An 18552-nucleotide genomic window follows, 5' to 3' on the forward strand; every position below is an offset into this window, starting at 1 on the left:
AGAGCACAGAGCCTGACAAGACCTCAACTCCCGGACCTCTCCGACCCCATTGCACGACACCAGCACAGCTGAGCCCCGTAGAAGGCGCCGGAACCCGTGGACCCAGGCAACTTGGAAAGTCTTCAACTTGCTAACAGCGCAGCTCCTGAGGCATCCTCAAAGCTGTGCACTGGGGACTGAGACACCCCGACACCGAGCTCCACCTGCACCGAAGACCAGCCCTCCACACTCCACGAGATCTGCTTGGGGCCCTTCTGCTTGTGTTCTGCTCGACGCGTTGTCCCGGTTGCTGGCCAGTTGGCTAGTAGCCCTGTGACGACGATCCTTTGAAAATCCATTGCTGGTCTGGTTGCTCCAGACTGGCCCTTGCTTCCCTGAAAAGGTGAAGTACCTCAGACCCTCCTGGTCTGCACCAGAATCTTTTTGTGTATCCTACGTGGGTTGCCTTTGCTTAGGCTTGTTGGCTCCAATCTTGAAGTCGACCCCTCCATTATTGGCCCGGTGACCCCAGGGAAGATCAGACCTCTAAAGACTTTTCTGACACTCTTCGCTGCCTCAATTTCACTTCTCATATTCACGTCCCTACCCACGTTCATGGTCATACTCTTGACCAGATTTGGTCGGCCAGTCGGGTTATTTCCCCTATCACCATCCTTCCCTGCACTTGGTCGGACCACTCGCTCATCTCTTTCTCTATTGATCTTGCTACTACTAACAAGCTCCCCCTGCCCAAAACTGTGCTAGCACGGAATTGGAACCGAGTGGACCTTAACACTCTCCATTCTTCCCTGGCGACCTCCCTCCCTGATTTATCTGACCTCTCCCTTGACCTTCAAGTGGACGCCGTTAATACCTGGCTGTCCACTTCCTGCGACCTGGTCGCCCCCCTCAGGAGGGTCAAGGCCTGTCGCCTCCACGAAGCCAATAAATGGTTCTCTAGTAATCTTAAAACCCTTAAATTGGCTCTCAGACAGTCTGAGCGTCAGTGGAGGTGCAATTACTGCCCCCTCCTGAGGGATCGATACAGGTCTCTCCTAAAGAACTATAAGAGAGCCATTCTCTCAGCCAAATTAGAATACTTCTCTAGTAAAATCTTAGTAGCGTCCAACAAATCCAAGGAGATTTTTTCCATCGTTCACAATCTGGCCGCTTCCGACAGAGTCAATCCCAACCCTGTCCCTTCCAAAGCCCTTTGCCTTTCCTTGAACGATTTCTTCCTCGAGAAAATCGCTAACATCAAACGGAATATCTCCTTGCCATCTTCTCCTCTTCCCTCCCCTTCCCTTCCCTTCCCCCTCTGTTCTCCTCTCTGAATCACTTTTCACCCATCTCGAAGGATTCCTTTCTGGCCCTGCTTAGGAAGGTCAAGTCAGGTTCCCCTGCTGACTGTGGACCGGCTCGCATCCTAAGGGAGCTATTCTCTGGTTGCCCCGACCCCCCCTTATCCCTTCTTAATGCATCCATCTCTCAGGGTATAGTTCCGTCCTCCTTTAAATCGGCCACAGTCATTCCTATTCTAAAAAAACCCGGCTCTGATCCTACGCTCCCTGCCAATGTTAGGCCCATCTCCCTGCTCCCTTACCTCGGCAAGATCCTAGAGAATCTGTGGTTCTTTCGGTCCTGGATGAGCTGAAGAGCAAGGCTGATTCCAACTCTCCTCAAGCCTTGGTGCTTCTTGACCTGTCCGCTGCTTTTGACACGGTCGACCATTCCATCCTTCTTGACCGTGTCAGGGCAGCGGGCATTCAGGGCACCGCTCTTTCCTGGCTCGCCTCTTTCCTCCAAGGCCGGACACAAGCTGTCCGTCTCTCCGGCTTCTCTGCCCCCCCCCCCCCTGTTCGGTGCCCTGTGGAGTTCCCCAAGGCTGCTCCCTCTCCCCTCTTCTCTTCAATCTTTATATCTATCCCCTTATTATTTCTCTGCTCAATATGGAAGTCTCAGTGTACAATTACGCTGACGACCTTCAGCTCGTTTTCTATCTTTCCTCTTCCTCTGATCCCCTTCTTAAATGTCAAGCTACACTTATTTTTATTTCTGAGTGGATGAATCAAAACCACCTTAAGCTTAACCCGGACAAAACGGAGTTGGTCCTGACGGGTGGTCACACCAGCCCTTGGACTTCTGCCTTCTGGCCTTCCATCCTTGGTCCTCCCCCGGGTCCCTCTGCTTCAGTGAGAACCCTGGGAATCAAAATCAGTCAGGACCTCTCCATGCGCCCTCAGGATAGCTCCGTTGTCTCATCCTTCTTTTTGTCCCTCAGGATTATCCGAAAGATTTCTCGTTTTTTCTCCCTCGACGCTCTCAAAATCGTTGTTCTGGCTATGATTCTCTCACGCTTGGACTATGGGAACTGCTTGCACGTGGGCATCCCTGCCTACAAGCTGTGACGCCTCCAGACCATCCAAAATCAGGCCGCTCGCCTTATCCACCGGCTTCCCAAGTCTCACCACATCACTCCTTTACTCAAGTCCCTCCATTGGCTCCCCATCCTGCAGCGTATCCTCTTTAAGATGGGATGTATAGTCTTCATGGCCCGCGCCCGTACGGTGCCCATCTTCATCAATTCCATGATCACTCACTACCTCCCTTGCCGCAATCTTCGTTCCTCTAGCCTGGCACTCCTCAGTGTTCCCCGTTTCCGCAAGACTAGAGTAGGTGGCACCAGGTTCTCCACTCATGCCCCCCGTTTCTGGAATAGCCTCCCGCTCACCATCAGGTCCATTGCTGACTATTTACATTTCCGTAAGAAACTCAAAACTCATCTGTTTGCTCAAGCCTTCTCTACTCAGTAACCCCCTGCCGCTCCTTCCTCCTGCCACCGTCAATTCACCCAGCGCCAGGAAGCCGCTTGGCCACAGTGCGCTTTACAAATATTTTCAACTTTCAACTTTCATCTGCGAGAACCTTCATGGGACAGCTCCTCTCAAGCACCTGGTCATCCTCGACACCTCCTGGTCCGCGTGGCTGCAACGACAAGCTTCACGACAGTACCCGATTGCTCCTCGACAACATCTGGTTCCTTCCTGGTTCCACCCGGTCACTGGCTAGTGACCTAGACTCTGTCCCCTCTGCTTTCAGGTCCTCTTTATCTCCGATCCACCCGGACATCTTCCTCCTGGTTGCCAGCAGCATCTTCTTCCAAGGCTCCATAGGAAACAACGAGAAAACCCGACACACTTTGACACCTATGCACCCGCAGCCCGTGGGTGAGGTAAAGCGAGTACTTCGGTGCTCCTGTAGGGATTGACTATCCTAGTGTCTAGTTTTGTTAGTTGTGTAATCCTAGTTAGACCGGAAGTGTTCTAAATCTTTAATTACTTACCTTTTATGTTCCCATTGACTTTCTATTGACTCTCGTGTGAGTGTACTGACACTGCACGTGCCGCCTGTGGGCCTCCTACTCCTCACCTAAGGTTCAGATAGTGTAGCCCCAGCGATTCTCTAGGCCCTAGGCCTTTCCTTTTCCCGAGTCGTGGTTCTTATACCACTTACTTAGTCAGTATATGGTTTTACGCACTCCTAGGGCCTAACTGTAAATTGTGCTATTTAAAGTGTTTCTAAAAGTAAATTGTTATGTGCTTATACCTCTGACCTCATAAAGAGTTCAGAGGAGTGTGTTAGTAAATAAATACATATATATTTTATATATATCCTGTGTGGTGTCCTTTCATTTGATATTCAAGGGGTTACATATGGTAATACAGCTGGCTTTACACGCCCTCAAGAGTCTTTTAGCGTAAGACTGTTCTGTCCACGCTACCACTAGGATAGCTGGTATATAAGGTTGACTTACAACCATCACCATAAGGGTTGTTTGGATTGGTGCAAGGTGCTCACTAGAATAGTGAATATCATATACCAGGCCAACTTCTCACACTCTCAGCACTGGTGAGACCCGGCCCACTTCAAGCTCTTAATATTATAATAGGGGTGAGCAATAAACTCTCTCTGGCGGTGGAGTTCGCAGAGTTTTGTCCCCTCTGCATTACGCTTGTAATGTGGAGTTCCAACAAACCTCCGCCAACCGCTGCATGGTGGAGTTTTTTTTAGACACTCGGATCGCCAACGTTACATTGACGATAGAGAATGTGCATGCTCGAGCAGAATTTTCAAGTGCTAGAACACCACAGGGCGAGATTTTTTTCAACATGGGCGGTCGCGACTGTTTGCGTTGAGAAAGCTGCCGCTAGAGGAGAAAATCTTCTTGAGCGGCAGAAAGAATGAGAGCCCTCTGACACACCGTGTTAAGCCCCCCCCATTCTAATTTTACAGCATGGAACATGATCCTGGAGCAAAAAATTAGTGCAAGCAGCATAGCGTGTCAAATTTTACCCCCTTGTGCAACTCCGCCGTAATCACAGAGTTTTTAATGGAACTTCGTGGAATCTCACACAGTGAAACTCCGAGAGTTCTATCTACCCCTATATTATAGGCAATCTAAGAGACTGGTGGTAGTAACTGTAAAAATTATATTTTCTCAGTTACCGATATTTGTGCAGAAAATTAATCTCTCATTTCTGCAAGTCACAAATTCCACCAGCGGAAGCATCCAAAAAACACTTATTTCTTTATTTCATTTACTCTTAAAATGTTTGCACGTTGGTGTGCCACAAATTAGTGTTTCTCCATAAGCTGGTTGGCTCATTTCAGAATATCATGATTGTTCCAAATGTTTGTATTTCACGGATCCATATTTCCTATTAAGCCGAGTCCTTATTTATGCATGACCTGATTTTCCTTCATTTCTACAGAACATTAAGTAACATTTCAGATTACTACAGCTTCTTCATATCTGTAAATAGGACAGATGACATTTCTGAATAATATCATTGAGCATTCGCCTCAACTGTAACATGAATTACAAACAGATCTGCAAATAAATATGTGTAAAATACCCTTAAACCCATGATACTGCTGCATCTTTTACATTTCACTCAAAGTTTCATATCACCATCTCATTAATGGATTTTTTGAAATCCCTCTATTTCTGCAGTTCTGAACCCCTCATAATTTCTGCTGAACAAAAATTCTCTTAATGTTTACATATCACAAATTATTCATATTTCTACATATTATAAATTTAGAGAAAGCTTTCAGGGCACTTAATCACAAGCAAAGAAAATGAAGTCCACCAATATTCATGTGTGGCAAAGCATAGAAAAGGTAAAGGGTTTAAGTATGATTAAGGCTAGGAATAAGGTGTAAGGTTAATAATTTAGTTGGGATCATTATCTATGGAATTGTCCAAATGTAACTTTGAATTTCCCGAATATCTGCTTTTTCAGAGTTTTCAATATGTGAGCATGTGCTTAATTATATATATATATATATATATTCAGTGTACATTGTCATAGCATCTATTCACCCTAGATGTCAATATCACATCTTCATTTATTTTTCATAATAAAAGATAATGATTTCCTAATATCATGAGTCGTTCCGGCATTTTACAAACGCATCATGCTATATATAAAAACTATAGTATAGCAGTGTGTTTGAATTTCATAAATTCCTTTGGGGCAATTCTCGAAGGCATTTGGGAGTACGTGGAGTAGTACTCGATAAGCAATATGTTGCATACTCATAAATGCCTTTGTAAATTGGTCCCATCCCAGCTACCCCAATTAACATTTTGGTCTTTTATTGTTTGTTTTTTTACAATGATTTCTCTTTAGTAACACATGAAAACCATATTTCATACTTGTTTAGAATAAAAACTGTGGCACCAATTTGCAAAGGCGTTTAAGAAATTGGGAAGGAGTACTGCAGTAATACTATGCAGGTACTGAAATTCCTTGGTGAATAGACCCACTTGATACCCTGGTACTTCATAATGCCCTGCATGTTGGCCTGCCCAGCTTCCTGGTTCCTGATCAAGGATTCCCCATCAAACAATGGACTAGTGTCCTGGAAGTCAAGATTGATACAGCTGTCTTCTCCCATAGAGCGTCGTTCTCCCAAGGCCGCTCTGCCAAGGGGGCTATGAGAACGCTGCCTTCTCAACCAAGGAACAACAGAAATGTTTTGAAAAAGTTACTACCTGAAGAAGATTTTACTTTGATAAAAATAAGTCTAGCGTACCTAGCTCATAACAAGAATACATGGGACCCCCGCAACTAGAGATTACGGACTACAGTAAAATGATTGGGCTAACCAATAGAAAATATGTGTTGAAAAGTCTATGTAATGCTCCTCAGCGAGGAGCTGGAGGACAGCACACAAGGAAGTACAGAGCTGCCATCGCTGAACACTGGTCTGTTGTGGCATTCACGGAGCACAATAGGCGCCCTGTGCTGCGGCCCATTGTGGCAGAGTCTGGGTCCAGTGAAGAGAGGCCCTCAGCCACATGAATACTTCATTCTACTGCCATGCAGGGCACTCTGGGGGTTCATTAAAGAGCAACAGAGGCCAAAGCTGGTGGAGAGCGGTGGGTGGAGGGTCATTGCTCCGCTGGGCCACGGGAAGCGCAAAGGGGCAGCTGGGGCTAGTGCTTATGCCACCAAGTGCTCTGTGAATTGTCGACTCTGAAGATCCCTCCATGAAATGCTCAGTGACTGCGAGCAAAATGTCCTGCTAACTCTACTATGAAGGACCGATCCACAAACAAGAGAGTAACTTCATGTCACATAGGCTTACGCCTTTGATTGTTGTATGCTTATAGTTTTATATTACTTTATCTACAAACAAAAAAAGTCAACCGTGCATGGAAATCAATGCCAAATCATAATGGTCCGTGTGAACACCAAAGCATTCTCCCTTGGCAGGAAATCTAGCAGATTACGGTGAGTTCCAAAGTGCAAATGTAGCCTAACTTGTTTTTGCTCCATTTGAAAAGAAGGTCTTTATGTGGAGTCATTTTTCCTCTACTACCAGTATGGTGGTTTGTGGGTATTTCACACACCAAACATGGACCAATTACAGCAAAGATGAATCTGGATGCCCTTCAAGAGAAGATCTTTGTGATGCATTTTGTACACAACATTCCTACTACGCCCAGAACATACCAGTTCGAAATCTCATGGCAGTGGAAACTTGAATCAATTTCATAGACTCCTCCTGGCTCTCAAACAGTACTAAACAATGTTTAAACAGACGTGTATGACCGAAAATAGCTTTTACACCTGCCAGGAATCTTCTAAGGAGTTCCTGGTGAGGAGAATTGCATATATTAGTGTGGAGTTCTCTGCCATTAAAGCAGAGAATCCTGGAGTAGCAAATTCCACTCAAAGAGTAGGAAGAGGACATGTCAAGACCTAGTTTGCCTTGGAAGTTTCATGAACCCCACAAAAACATGTACGTTTGTGGGCAGGGCCGGATTGGCCATAGCGGGCACTGGGTGTTTTCCGTGGGGCCGCCAGGGTGGGGGCGGTTTGGGCACCTGGGGGGCCTTTTTTGTTACTGGGGGCTGGCAATAATGGTCCCCTGTAACAAAATCGGTCGAAACCGGCCCTAGCAAACAGCTAGGGCGGCCAAGCAGTTTGCCAGGGCCAGTTTTGGTTCCCAGTCCGGCCCTGTTTGTGGGCCACCCCGAACTCCTCTCTGGCCCATATCCATCCTGGAAATGATCAGAGATTTACTCCAGCAAAGGCCCAGAGTAAGTTCCGGTCCAGAATGGAAGGGGAACAGATCACCTCTACACTTGGTGTGGGTGTATGGGCAGGGATTTCTCTGTGGCACAGATTTGTTTTTCGGGGAGAAAATAAACATGGCATGCATTTACACTGGAGACGCCGTAAAATTCAACTTGGGAATAGGAGCTCTTGTGAATTGTCACATGACATTCCCAGTAGCTCAGATTTCAAAGCATGCCACTGTCAATAGTTGTGAGTAGCAAAAAGAAAGATGCCTGCGCCTTTTCTTAGGCATAATTTTATAGGTGCAGAGCTACTACTTTTACTACTGTAACAAAATTACAGCCCCCCAGCGCTTTGAGACCCTCAAGGGTGAGTAGCGTGCTTTATAAACCCCCTGATTGACTACTTTTTAGGTTACCAGGGCTAATGACTTTGGTTCCCCTGACTACAATCAAAGAGAAATCCCCAAATCCCTGTAGAATGTCACCCAGATTCTGGGAGGGCTACCAGTGGTTAAAGGACCCTACCCAAATGCTGATAAATGAACAAAACATACGTTTTTGGCACTGAAGCCTGGTTTAGGGGTTGATTCAGAGTTTAGTGGACAGGGTACTCTGTCAGAACAACAATAGGGTACCCTGTCCATCAAACTGATGGTCTGTCCACCCAATTTGAGTCGGGTGGACCGCCTGCTTTCCTTTGACGGGCCCCTTGTTGACTGCAGAGAGAAGCTGCAGTAAAGACTGAGAGGAAGAATGATAGAGACAGTGGAAATAAGTACGGAAGAGAGACACTAAAGGGAGGTGAGGCAAAACCAAGCAATTGTATAACGGAGAGAGGCTGTGGTGAAAATTGTTTGGATAAAGGGTTAGAAATAACATCACACTGGAGAGAAGAAAACTTGAGAGAGATGGAGAAACAAAGGCTAGAGAAATGAGTAAAAGAAAAGTGAAAAGACAGGAGGTACCAGACAAATAAGGAGAAAGACACACTGAAAAGAGCAGAAAGAGAGGTGCTCCTGAAGAGAGAAAAGAGTAAATAGAAAAACTGTACAGGAAGTGGGAGAATGATAAGGAAGGAAGGGGGGGAACCAGAGAACGAAAAAACACTCTGGGGAAAAGGAGGATGAAAAGCAGAGGGATACTGGAGTGAGGAGGATAAAGAAAACCATGTTGGAGTGGAAAGGGAGAATATATAGTCAAGCAAGAAACATCAGAGAAAAGAGGGGTCTAAACAACTCCTCAAGCAGATTGTCAGTTGGGTGCGGGATGGATATCTGTGTGTTTGAGGTCCTCAGTCATCACCGAGTCCTTACACCACACTCTTTCAGCTCAGTGTCTCGAGTAGGGCTGGACGTAGTTGCGTAACTACGTGAAGTGCACTGCGAGCTACGCGTAGCACTACGCGAACTGCATAGAACCCTGTTCGCACTGTGCAAGATGCCGTTTTCAATGATTGCACAGTGCGGACAAGCATCCGGCTCTGTGCAATCATTGAAAACGGCATCTTGCACAGTGCTAGCTGTAGTTTTCTGCCGCTCAAGGAGATTTTTACTCGAGCGGCAGCTTTCTCAACGCGGACTGGTAGTTTCTCATGGCGAAAAGTCGCGAGCATACGCGACCACTTGCAATGAGAAACCTGACCTCCCCGCGTTGAGAATCTCGCCGGGAAGTTTATTTTCCACGGGCGCGATCGGCAACTTGATGTTGCTGATCACAAACGAGGAAAAAGTCTCACCGGGATGTCATTTTGCTTGCTCGCGGTCGCCAACTTGACATTGAGGACCGTAAGCAAAAAATGACCTCTGCACTACGCTGAACTACACTACGCTACGCGTGTTTGCACTGTGCTACGTGCAGTCCACGTAGTGCGAAGTAGCTCAAACTACGCAAGCGTAGCGTAGTGCTTTGCCCAGGGTTAGTCTCGAGCCACCATGCTTCAGAGACACTTGCCAGGTGCCTAAGCAGAAGAAATTGTGTGCGTTGTTGAAACATTGTTGGATTGTAACAAAGTTAGACAATTGTAATACAAATAGGCGTAAGCTTATAAAACACACAATATTATGTATTCCATCTGTCACCGTTTTGTTTTTGTTTTTTAAGTGTCACATACAGGCACACTAACAACTTGCCAGCTCTGGGAAAGCAAGAGTGCCCAGATGTGGTGGACTGTGGACGTGGAGCCTGGCACTATACAAGAAACCACATGAAGTCGCCTGTGCCTTTCGGTTGTTATTTGAACTCAAACGGTGCCAGCAGGGCGCGGAAACTGCGAAATCTCTTGAGTTCTGGTGATAATAATCAGAAAATAAGTTACTTCCAGATGCAGCCGAGAGGAGGGTGTGCGGGCTGCGTGTGTCTGTATGAGGGCCAGGACATTCATTGCTGCATCTCCCCTGCAAATATTAATTACTGCACATTTGCATCGCAGAACATGATTTCATGTAACCGGCCTCCGACAATCCTATTAACTACCCTGAGAAACCAGCGCCGCCTCGGCACAGCGTGTCCCGGAATGTGGGGGAAACGAGCACGTCTACCAGTCTGGACTCGTCAGGAAAAAAATAATACGTTCTAATTCATTTCAATTGCTTCTTTTGTGCAGTCCCAGCAACTGTGTGCTGTGGATTGGCTATCTGTGATCTGGCATTCCTACATCTCTCTGGTATGTATCTATTTATATCGTCTGTCGAGAAATTCTGGTCACGTCCCAGTCTGCAGCAGACTGACTCTTCTTAACCCATCTCCACTTCCGCCTTTATTAAATAGATGCTAGTACTGCCTCTGTACAGGTGGGTAAGTCACTAGAAGCTCACCAAGCTCCCCCCAAGATGAACCATGACCCCAAGCTTTACTAAGGGGAATAACAATAGCGAAGATGTCCCTTCAACAGATACAAATAAGTAAAAAGAGACCATTGTCTCAAGCCAACTGGCTCCTCCCACGCACATGTGTTTTCTGAGGACTATAATATGCAAATGAGAAAGTGACTCACCCCTACCACCATCTCATTAATTTTTTTCCTGCGAATTGACTAACAGACTAACATGTCCACTTCTGAAATTAATTTCATATTTCCTTATACTAATTCCCCTCTAATTCTGTTTGGGTTTTGCTACCCGCAGAAAAGCGCTGCAACACCTCATCAGTGGTAGCAAGCGATGAATGCAAACCCTTCCCCCTTCTATCCCTCCATTATCCTTTTTCAACCCAAATAACAAACTTGCATGTCCACAGCTCAAAATAATTTCATATCTCACTATACTAACTCATCACTAATCCTCTTTGGGTTCCGGACTAGCATGCTACTTGCCGAAAAAGTGATTTTTACACCACGTCAGGGGTAGTAACCACTATATAAATGCAATTACAATTCTACTGTTGAGAGTTTTAATGTGTCTTCAGTACATGAAAATTAACCAAATAGCACGTCTTGCACACAGTCATCCTGACTTCTGATCAAATATTCCTTCTTATTTTCATACTTTCCTTCTCTTGATGTCTTCTGAATGAAACTTCGAGTGATGTGGGTAGGAGCATCAGTGTTTGTCGTGCTGTACAGAGAGTGCAGTTGCCAGATGCATTTGGCACACCACAACTTGGAAAACAAAACCAACCTTCGGTAAGTAAGACTAACTGACAAGTCCATCCGACAGCACCCAATGGTCGTAACAAGGAAAAGAAGTCACACCCATTGGCTCACACTGGTACAAGCCTCGTTATCACCACCACCTCTTGCTTGTCACGTCTGTTTTCCAGTACATCCAGGTTATGACCCAAATCTTTAGAAAACTGAGATATTGCTCTAGCATGATCCTTGGTCTTCCTCATTGCTTATCAAAAGGCCACAAAAATATTAACTTCATCCACTCAGCTTAACTACTCAGGATCCACATCTACCTCCCCTACACAGCATCAGGAAAAGGGGCCTCTGAGCACCACAGATTGCTGCAAGAGTTCCTCATTGTATTATTCAAAGAGGACCATGCCATCATCCCCTCTTCCTCCTCAGCTTGCTGGGGTCATTATAACTCTACAGGCGTGTAATCCATTCCAACCACAACACCCCCAATCTACTTGATTAGCCTGCAAATATTCCATCTGCCCCCACAGTAACACCTCTACCACCAGCTTGTTGAGTAGATTCCCCCAACATGCAGAATACACTTCAAAAATGGCACTCAAGCACCACCTCCTTGAAGCTAAAAGAGCACCCTGGCCTCCACGACCCCATGGATGATGACTCTTCCCAGGGTGGATGGGGAAGCCTCCTTGGCCGATAACGCAAAATACGGATCGCTGGTTGTCTCTTGAGCAATTGTCCTGTGATGTAGCCCTCTCCAGTGCTTTCTGGTACCATCACTGCTACACAACAGACCATTTGACAAAGCCTCTATACAGCATTTCTGTGCTGTGAATAGACTACCTGGCATGGAAGGCACTTGCTTACTTGCCCTCACTATGGCATACAAGATATCATGTACTGCACCTGCCATGTACCTTCTGCACCACCAAGAGCAGTAGTCTCACAACAAACAATCCAGGGGGTGCATCAAAGCAGATTTGTTGTAGGCACTAACTAAGCCAATTGTTGAAGCAGAAAGCCACCCATACAGGAGAAACCTGAGAGAAGATAGGAAAGTAAACACAAGAAAACACAAACATAACACCAACAAAGAGTGTTCTTTTTACCCATACACATGTTCAACAAACAGCATGCTTGCCTACCACAATGCAAGTGTGTGCTCTTCACAGGTCCAACACATGGTCAAGTGACATTTTGCTCACAATCTCGCTTCTTTTGCCCCAGCTATAGGCAAAACTGGTACTTCTTGCAGGCCGGGATGTGGCACCTTCTTCCTTGTATAGCTGTATGAGACCACATTGACTTGTCTGACCCTACAGTCGGCCAAAGTCGTTATTACTAACCCTGGGCATAGTTCGCGAAGTAGTGCTACGCGTAGGTACTTGAAGTGCACTTTGCACTACGCGAGCTACGCGTAGCACTACGCGAACTGCGTAGTGCCCTGTTCGCGATGATTACACAGTGCTGGATGCTTGTCCGCACTGTGCAATCATTGAAAACGGCATCTTGCACAGTGCGAGCTGTCTTTTACTACCGCTCAAGTAGATTTTTACTCGAACTGCAGCTTTCTCAAAGCGGACTGATAGTTTCTCAGCGGTCGCGAGCATACACGACCACTCGCAATGAGAAACCTGACCTCCCTGCGTTGAGAATCTCGCCGCGAGGTTTATTTTCCACGCTCGCAACCGGCAACTTGATGTTGCTGATCGTGAACGAGGAAAAAGTCTTGCCGGGATGTCATTTTGCTTGCTCGCGGTTGGCAACTTGACAGTAAAGACCGCGAGCAAGCAAAAAATGACCGCGTGTTTGCACTGTGCTACGTGCAGCTCGTGTAGTGCGAAGTAGCGCAAACTATGCAACCTCATGGAGCACACAAATCGAAAAGAGTAAAACTATATTTAACCAGAGCTCTTTACCGATTATAAAGCGCCATGGGTCAAGTCTTAGTAAGTCCATTTCACAAGCACTAGAAGTTTACAAATTTAAGGTTCAATCTGGTGCTTTATATGGAGCAGAAATCTGGGGCATAAAAGCATGTAACATCTTCACGATTTGTGAAAATAACTTCTTTAGAAGATTATTGAAACTGCCCAAACGTACTCCACTTGTACCACTGTTTTTGGATTTAAACATGAAAAGAATGGATCATATTGCACAACTTAGGCCACTGTTGTTTTGGGTCAGACTGTGGAGTACTCCTGAACTCATAGATTATAGAGAAGGTATTATTGAAGTCAAGAGTCTAGATGCCTACAATACAAATCCTTGGCTTAGACATGTTAATAATTGGTTCCATCGAATAGGCCTTGCTCATTTTTGGGATGATCCATCTTGTTTGACTCAAAGATGCAAGATCCAGGTTAAGAATCAATTTTGGTTTTATATTTATCACAATTACCAAAATATCCATCCTTATGGATCCATCACACGCAGTTTTCTTGATTTTAAGGACACTCCACTGTTTGAGGAATTTTTAAATGAAATACAACCAGCCTTGGCAAAAAGCCTGTACTTAAAATTCAGATATGGTATACTAAAAACGAAAGTTGTACTAGCAAAATGGAATAAGATGTCAGGGCAACTAAAAAGTACTAACTGTACATGTTGTGAACTAAATATGAGAGAAGATGATACTCACATATTGTTTTTTTGTACTGCCTATGATAAAGCTAGGAAAGATGGATCAAACCCTTGTGTAAAGCCCTAGGTATTCGATCTTACGAGGAAGCTTTTAGGATTGTTAAAACTGACACTAGACGCCTCATAGTGTTTTGTGTAAGCAGATTCCTATTAAATGTTGGGTATACACGGAAAAACATGGCTCTTGATCTATAGGTAGTATACATGTGTACTTAGTGCAGGCCATGCTACCATGAGACATGCTGGAGATGAAAACTGTAAATATATTGGATTTTTATTTTTTATGCCTTTTTTAACAGGGATGACCCTTAGGTTCTAATTGTTGGAATGTAAAATTTCTGCTTCCTATTGGCATGTGTATTTACTGTGTATATTGTATTGTGTAATAATGTATCTTTTATGGCCAAAAAGAGCCGAAATAAAGATTAAATGAATGAATGCAAGCGTAGTGCTTTGCCCAGGGTTAGTTATTACTGGATGTACCTAGCAGATAAGTGGACACGTGGCCAAAGATAAGGATGGTACAAAGCAGGCCAGCACCCTATATCTACACCTCAGACCCCCCAATAGTGACAGCCACCTTGGTGTGGGTATATACAATGCTGCTATACTCTGAAAGCTCAGGTGACTTTTGTTGGAGGTTCCAGAAAGGAGCATAGTTTGGAAGAGTTGGAGAATTTGGAACAGTTGGAGAATTAACTTCTGGTTATCAGCAGTTACCAAAAGGCAACCCCAGTTTGCCAACATACCTTCTTCGTATTCATCCTGAAACTGGGGACAGGTGCGTGCACAACAAGCTCTGATCACATACTTTAGGGTACCGAAATATCACCTGAAGATTGCAAACTGGCAATATTGCTCACGGCCAGCATCGTGGGGCCAGGACAAAAAAGTTGGGTCTAAGCTGCTCGCCATGACTTGAACCACAGATGACAATCACAAGTAGCAGCAAGAAAGTGACCAGAGCGGAGGGCCCACCTTCTCAGGTGTCATCTAATGTGCTTCCAGGAATGCCTCCCAGCTTCACAGGATTAGGCCGGCCTGTGAATCCGCACCTTCCAGCCACAATCCAAGCCGCCCCGCCAGCTGCCAAACCAAACTGGTTTCAACGCCACTGCCAAATGGCACCAGGCCCAGAAGTGTGGCCACTTCATGAGCAATCGCTGTGGTTTTCAGAGTCCGGGATGGACTCTCTTACCAGGACTCATTAAAAGACGTGTGTCCCACGTCTTAGGGGGTGAAGACACCAGGACAGACCTGTTCCACATGAGTACGTGACCCTCGCAGACAAGGGTCACGCCTTTGATCACCTAGTATCTTCACGTCACCGGAGCACAACTTTTTAATTCCTGTACTTTGCTTTTATAGATCAGTGCATTCTGGGTGTGGTAGTCTTTGTTCACATTAATTGAGCCGATGGGACCAACATACCATATATTATATATACACACACACATATACACACACACACACCGCAAACTTGACTCATGCTTTGCATGAGCAACAGTTACATTGCACAAGGACACACTCATTTTTGTTTTGAGGCACGCAGAGATTAAGCGAGGTGCACAGAATCACACGATGTTGAGCAGACGCCGAGACTCAAACCTGGTTTCCGAGTCGGCTTCTCTGCCGTAACACCACAATCACTCCTCATGTTTGTGATCCAGAACGTGCGTCTTGCTCTCTTGTGAAGAGCACCAATGCCTTTGCATCAAGTCCAAACTACTTGAAATCATAAATAATAATAAATAAACATGGAGCCATCTGGTGACGGGTTTCTGTCGGTTCCTGGCACCTTGCGGTAACTCCACTCTGCAAACTAATGTCCATCAGCTGGACGACCACATCCCCATGCCACGCCCACACATCAGGGGGCAGAAAGACCTCAGAGTTCATGCACCTGTGAAAACCAGCAGGAACTCGGCCGCGGAAGAGGGCCCAGTTTTCGGTTCAAGCTCCTAGAAGCAGAGTGCTGGGGAGTACCATTTCAGGGGGTTTTAACTTAGCAGCAGCGCCCCGCCGGCAGTCATGTTTAGCGCTTTTACGACGTGTGTAATTAATGGTATACAAAGCCGGATCGATGGCATGGGGCATGTTCTGATCCACTGGTATTTGTGACTCACTCTAGCAACTCATACTTCTGCTTTAAACAGATCTTCTGTGAAACGCTGAGAAGGATGTCCCGCGAGGACCCTCAGAAGTCCATGGCAGCGCTCAGGGGACTGATGCTTCTCGCCGCAGCAGTGTATTCCACGGAAAGGCCGCGCACTCACTCCCACTCGGTTTAATAGTTCATGCTTCCAAAACAATAACAAGTCAGAACACACCAGCGGTGTCTGGATTTCTTGAGAACAGTTACACACTGCCCATCCCGGTCAGGGAAAAGCAACCCTCGGTAATTGTTTTCCACCCACGCCACGGGGGGCTGCCCCGCCCCCTCCTCTCCAGCTATTTATTATTTCGTGGACTTCCCTCCTCTACACACCCTGTTTCTCCTCTCACCCCCTGCAGCTAAAAACTTCAGTCTAGGAACAGCGCACTCTGAGACCCCGGTCTGTTAGAAGACTGCACTCGTGCCTCTGAAAAATCAGACATTTAAACATCAGTAAACAGCGGAAGGTAGCGTTCAGCGCACAGAGAGTGGATCTCATGGCACTAGCCCCATCCAGCTGAAACTTCAGTTCTCCCTAAACACCGGCCAGTCTTGAAACCACCACGCCCGCACGAGATGTATGTAGCGCCCAAAGAGATGTAGCGCAGAGAAGTATGATTCGAGACCGAAGGGTCGGTTCCACATGTACTCTCACCTTTCCGCTTAAAGTGCGGCTGACGCTACAACAAACCATTCCCTTGCTCCGCGTTATTCAAATAATAAAACATAGATCCATATATAAAAAAGTCCCCAAAATAATTTGGAGAAGTACATCCTGTACTGTACAGGTATGCTACACTTGGCGACGAGGGGCACAGCTGGGTACAGGCACATCACCCAGATATCCCTCGCAACGCAAATATATGATTTATTTTGAATGACGCGCGAAGAAAAAGCATCATGCACGCACAATGTTAAAAGTGCAAATAGATTGAGAAGTGCTGAAACACTGCACAGCGCCCACTCTCCCCACTGCTATGCTGCTGCAGGCTCAGCTCAGGCCGTCTCCTACCTTTGTACTTGTCCATTTGGGTGAGGAAGGGGAACCGGTCGGACGCCTCCATGTTCACGGCTCCTGGTCCGGTCCCTGGGGGGCGTCGTCCGCGGGTCCGCAGCTGGACAGCCGGGCTGCTGCTCCCAGTGTGTGAATGTGCCTGTCTGTGTGTCTCCGGTCCCTCCCTCGGCCCCTCCCCTTGAGCTCACTCGGCGACTGGAGCCCAGTGCGGATCCTTCACCGGCAGCCCCATCCCGGAAGCAGTGATGGGATAGATTGGCGGGGTCGAGTGGCTGCAGCAGAAATCTTCGTGATTGTGCCTTGTTTCACTTTCTTATGCTCCTCCGACCCCTCCTATCCCGGTGATACGATACAGCTCTTGCAGTGAACCCACCGGAGCCTGTACCCAGCAGCGCCTGACGCCAGACGGACATATAGTGCAGGGGGTTAATGCACGTGCTGCGAGAGTCTCGCTCTCCCGCCGCCTTCTCCCTCTCAAAAAACCCGACAGGAACCCAAAGCGGCAGCTTTAGAGCAGCTGCAACCCCAACTAGAAAATAGTACAGTGGTAAACGTGTCTGTGACTATTCAGAGCTGCACATTATACACCCACGAGGGAAGGCGGAGTCGGGCCAGATTTTCAGAATGGACTCGCCAGTTGAATAATGTACAATGAGTCTAAATAGGAACCGTTTTGGCGTTTACATATTAAGCGGTAATCTTGAAAATCCGACATGGATCTATTCCTCAATGACAAACACGTGTTTGTGTATGTCCCTGCCCATCAACGACCCTTCCGCCTGACCTTGATGTGGACACAGCCCAATGGATCATATTCAGGGTACCCTGCAACCCCAGTCAGAAGCTGATCGGGTAGTACCGTGGATTAGAGCACCCACTGCAGAGCCCACAGGCTCCCGCCATCTAAGGCGCTCCACAGTAAAGTGATTAGTAGAGCTCGAAGTCCGGCCATAAAACTGCCATAAAAGATAGCTTATACTGTAATTTGTCTGCTGGGCATGCCACTTCACAGAAGTCTGCGTGCCAACCTGCCCAACTCCTCTCCGGCAGTAGGAACAACTTTTGTTTCACGTCTCTGTCCTCACTTCACCTCACCTCTTTACGCCAACACAACTCTTTCTCTACTAAATTAAAAGTGTGTAAACCTGTACCATTGTTTTCGCCCAAATTATGATGAATGTTTGGGAAATTGCATGATAGTGGAAGGGCGAGATTTTGATCGATACCTCATCACTATTGATCCAAACCTCGATCTGGTCGACTGAACCTTTGTTGCCTGTCTTGGAGGAAGAAAGTGCCCCTCTCTGCAAGCTAGTTCACCCAATAAAGGACTCTGCTCCCAAAGATCACAAACAACTTCTAGCTTTCAAAAGTTTATTGTAAGGATATGATAAGCTGCAAATACAGGCATCTCAGAATGAGATTCACGAGATACACAGGTCCAATTACATACATGTGCTCTCGGAAAGCCCTCAGACGAGCAACGGAAATTACTAACACAAGTTCTAAGAATAATAAAGCTATCAGCATTGACGCATATCTCTCCTTCATTTAAGTTGGAGGAAAACGCACAGGTTAGGCTG

At 46.4% G+C, this 18552-nt stretch overlaps 1 protein-coding gene across 1 annotated transcript in view; it reads right to left on the reverse strand.

Moving 5' to 3' along the window:
* The window catches only part of AFAP1L2 (actin filament associated protein 1 like 2), a 523453-nt gene extending 506240 nt beyond the window's left edge, over nucleotides 1-17213 (reverse strand). The window contains exon 1 of the mRNA XM_078643868.1: nucleotides 16967-17213. Within this exon, the coding sequence (XP_078499994.1) occupies nucleotides 16967-17018 (52 nt within the window). The 5' untranslated portion in view covers nucleotides 17019-17213. The remainder of the gene's footprint in view (nucleotides 1-16966) is intronic.
* Between the last annotated feature and the right edge of the window lie 1339 nt (nucleotides 17214-18552).

The sequence above is a fragment of the Lissotriton helveticus genome, chromosome 5_1 (genome assembly GCF_964261635.1).
Source record: "Lissotriton helveticus chromosome 5_1, aLisHel1.1, whole genome shotgun sequence".
Classification (NCBI taxonomy): domain Eukaryota; kingdom Metazoa; phylum Chordata; class Amphibia; order Caudata; family Salamandridae; genus Lissotriton; species Lissotriton helveticus.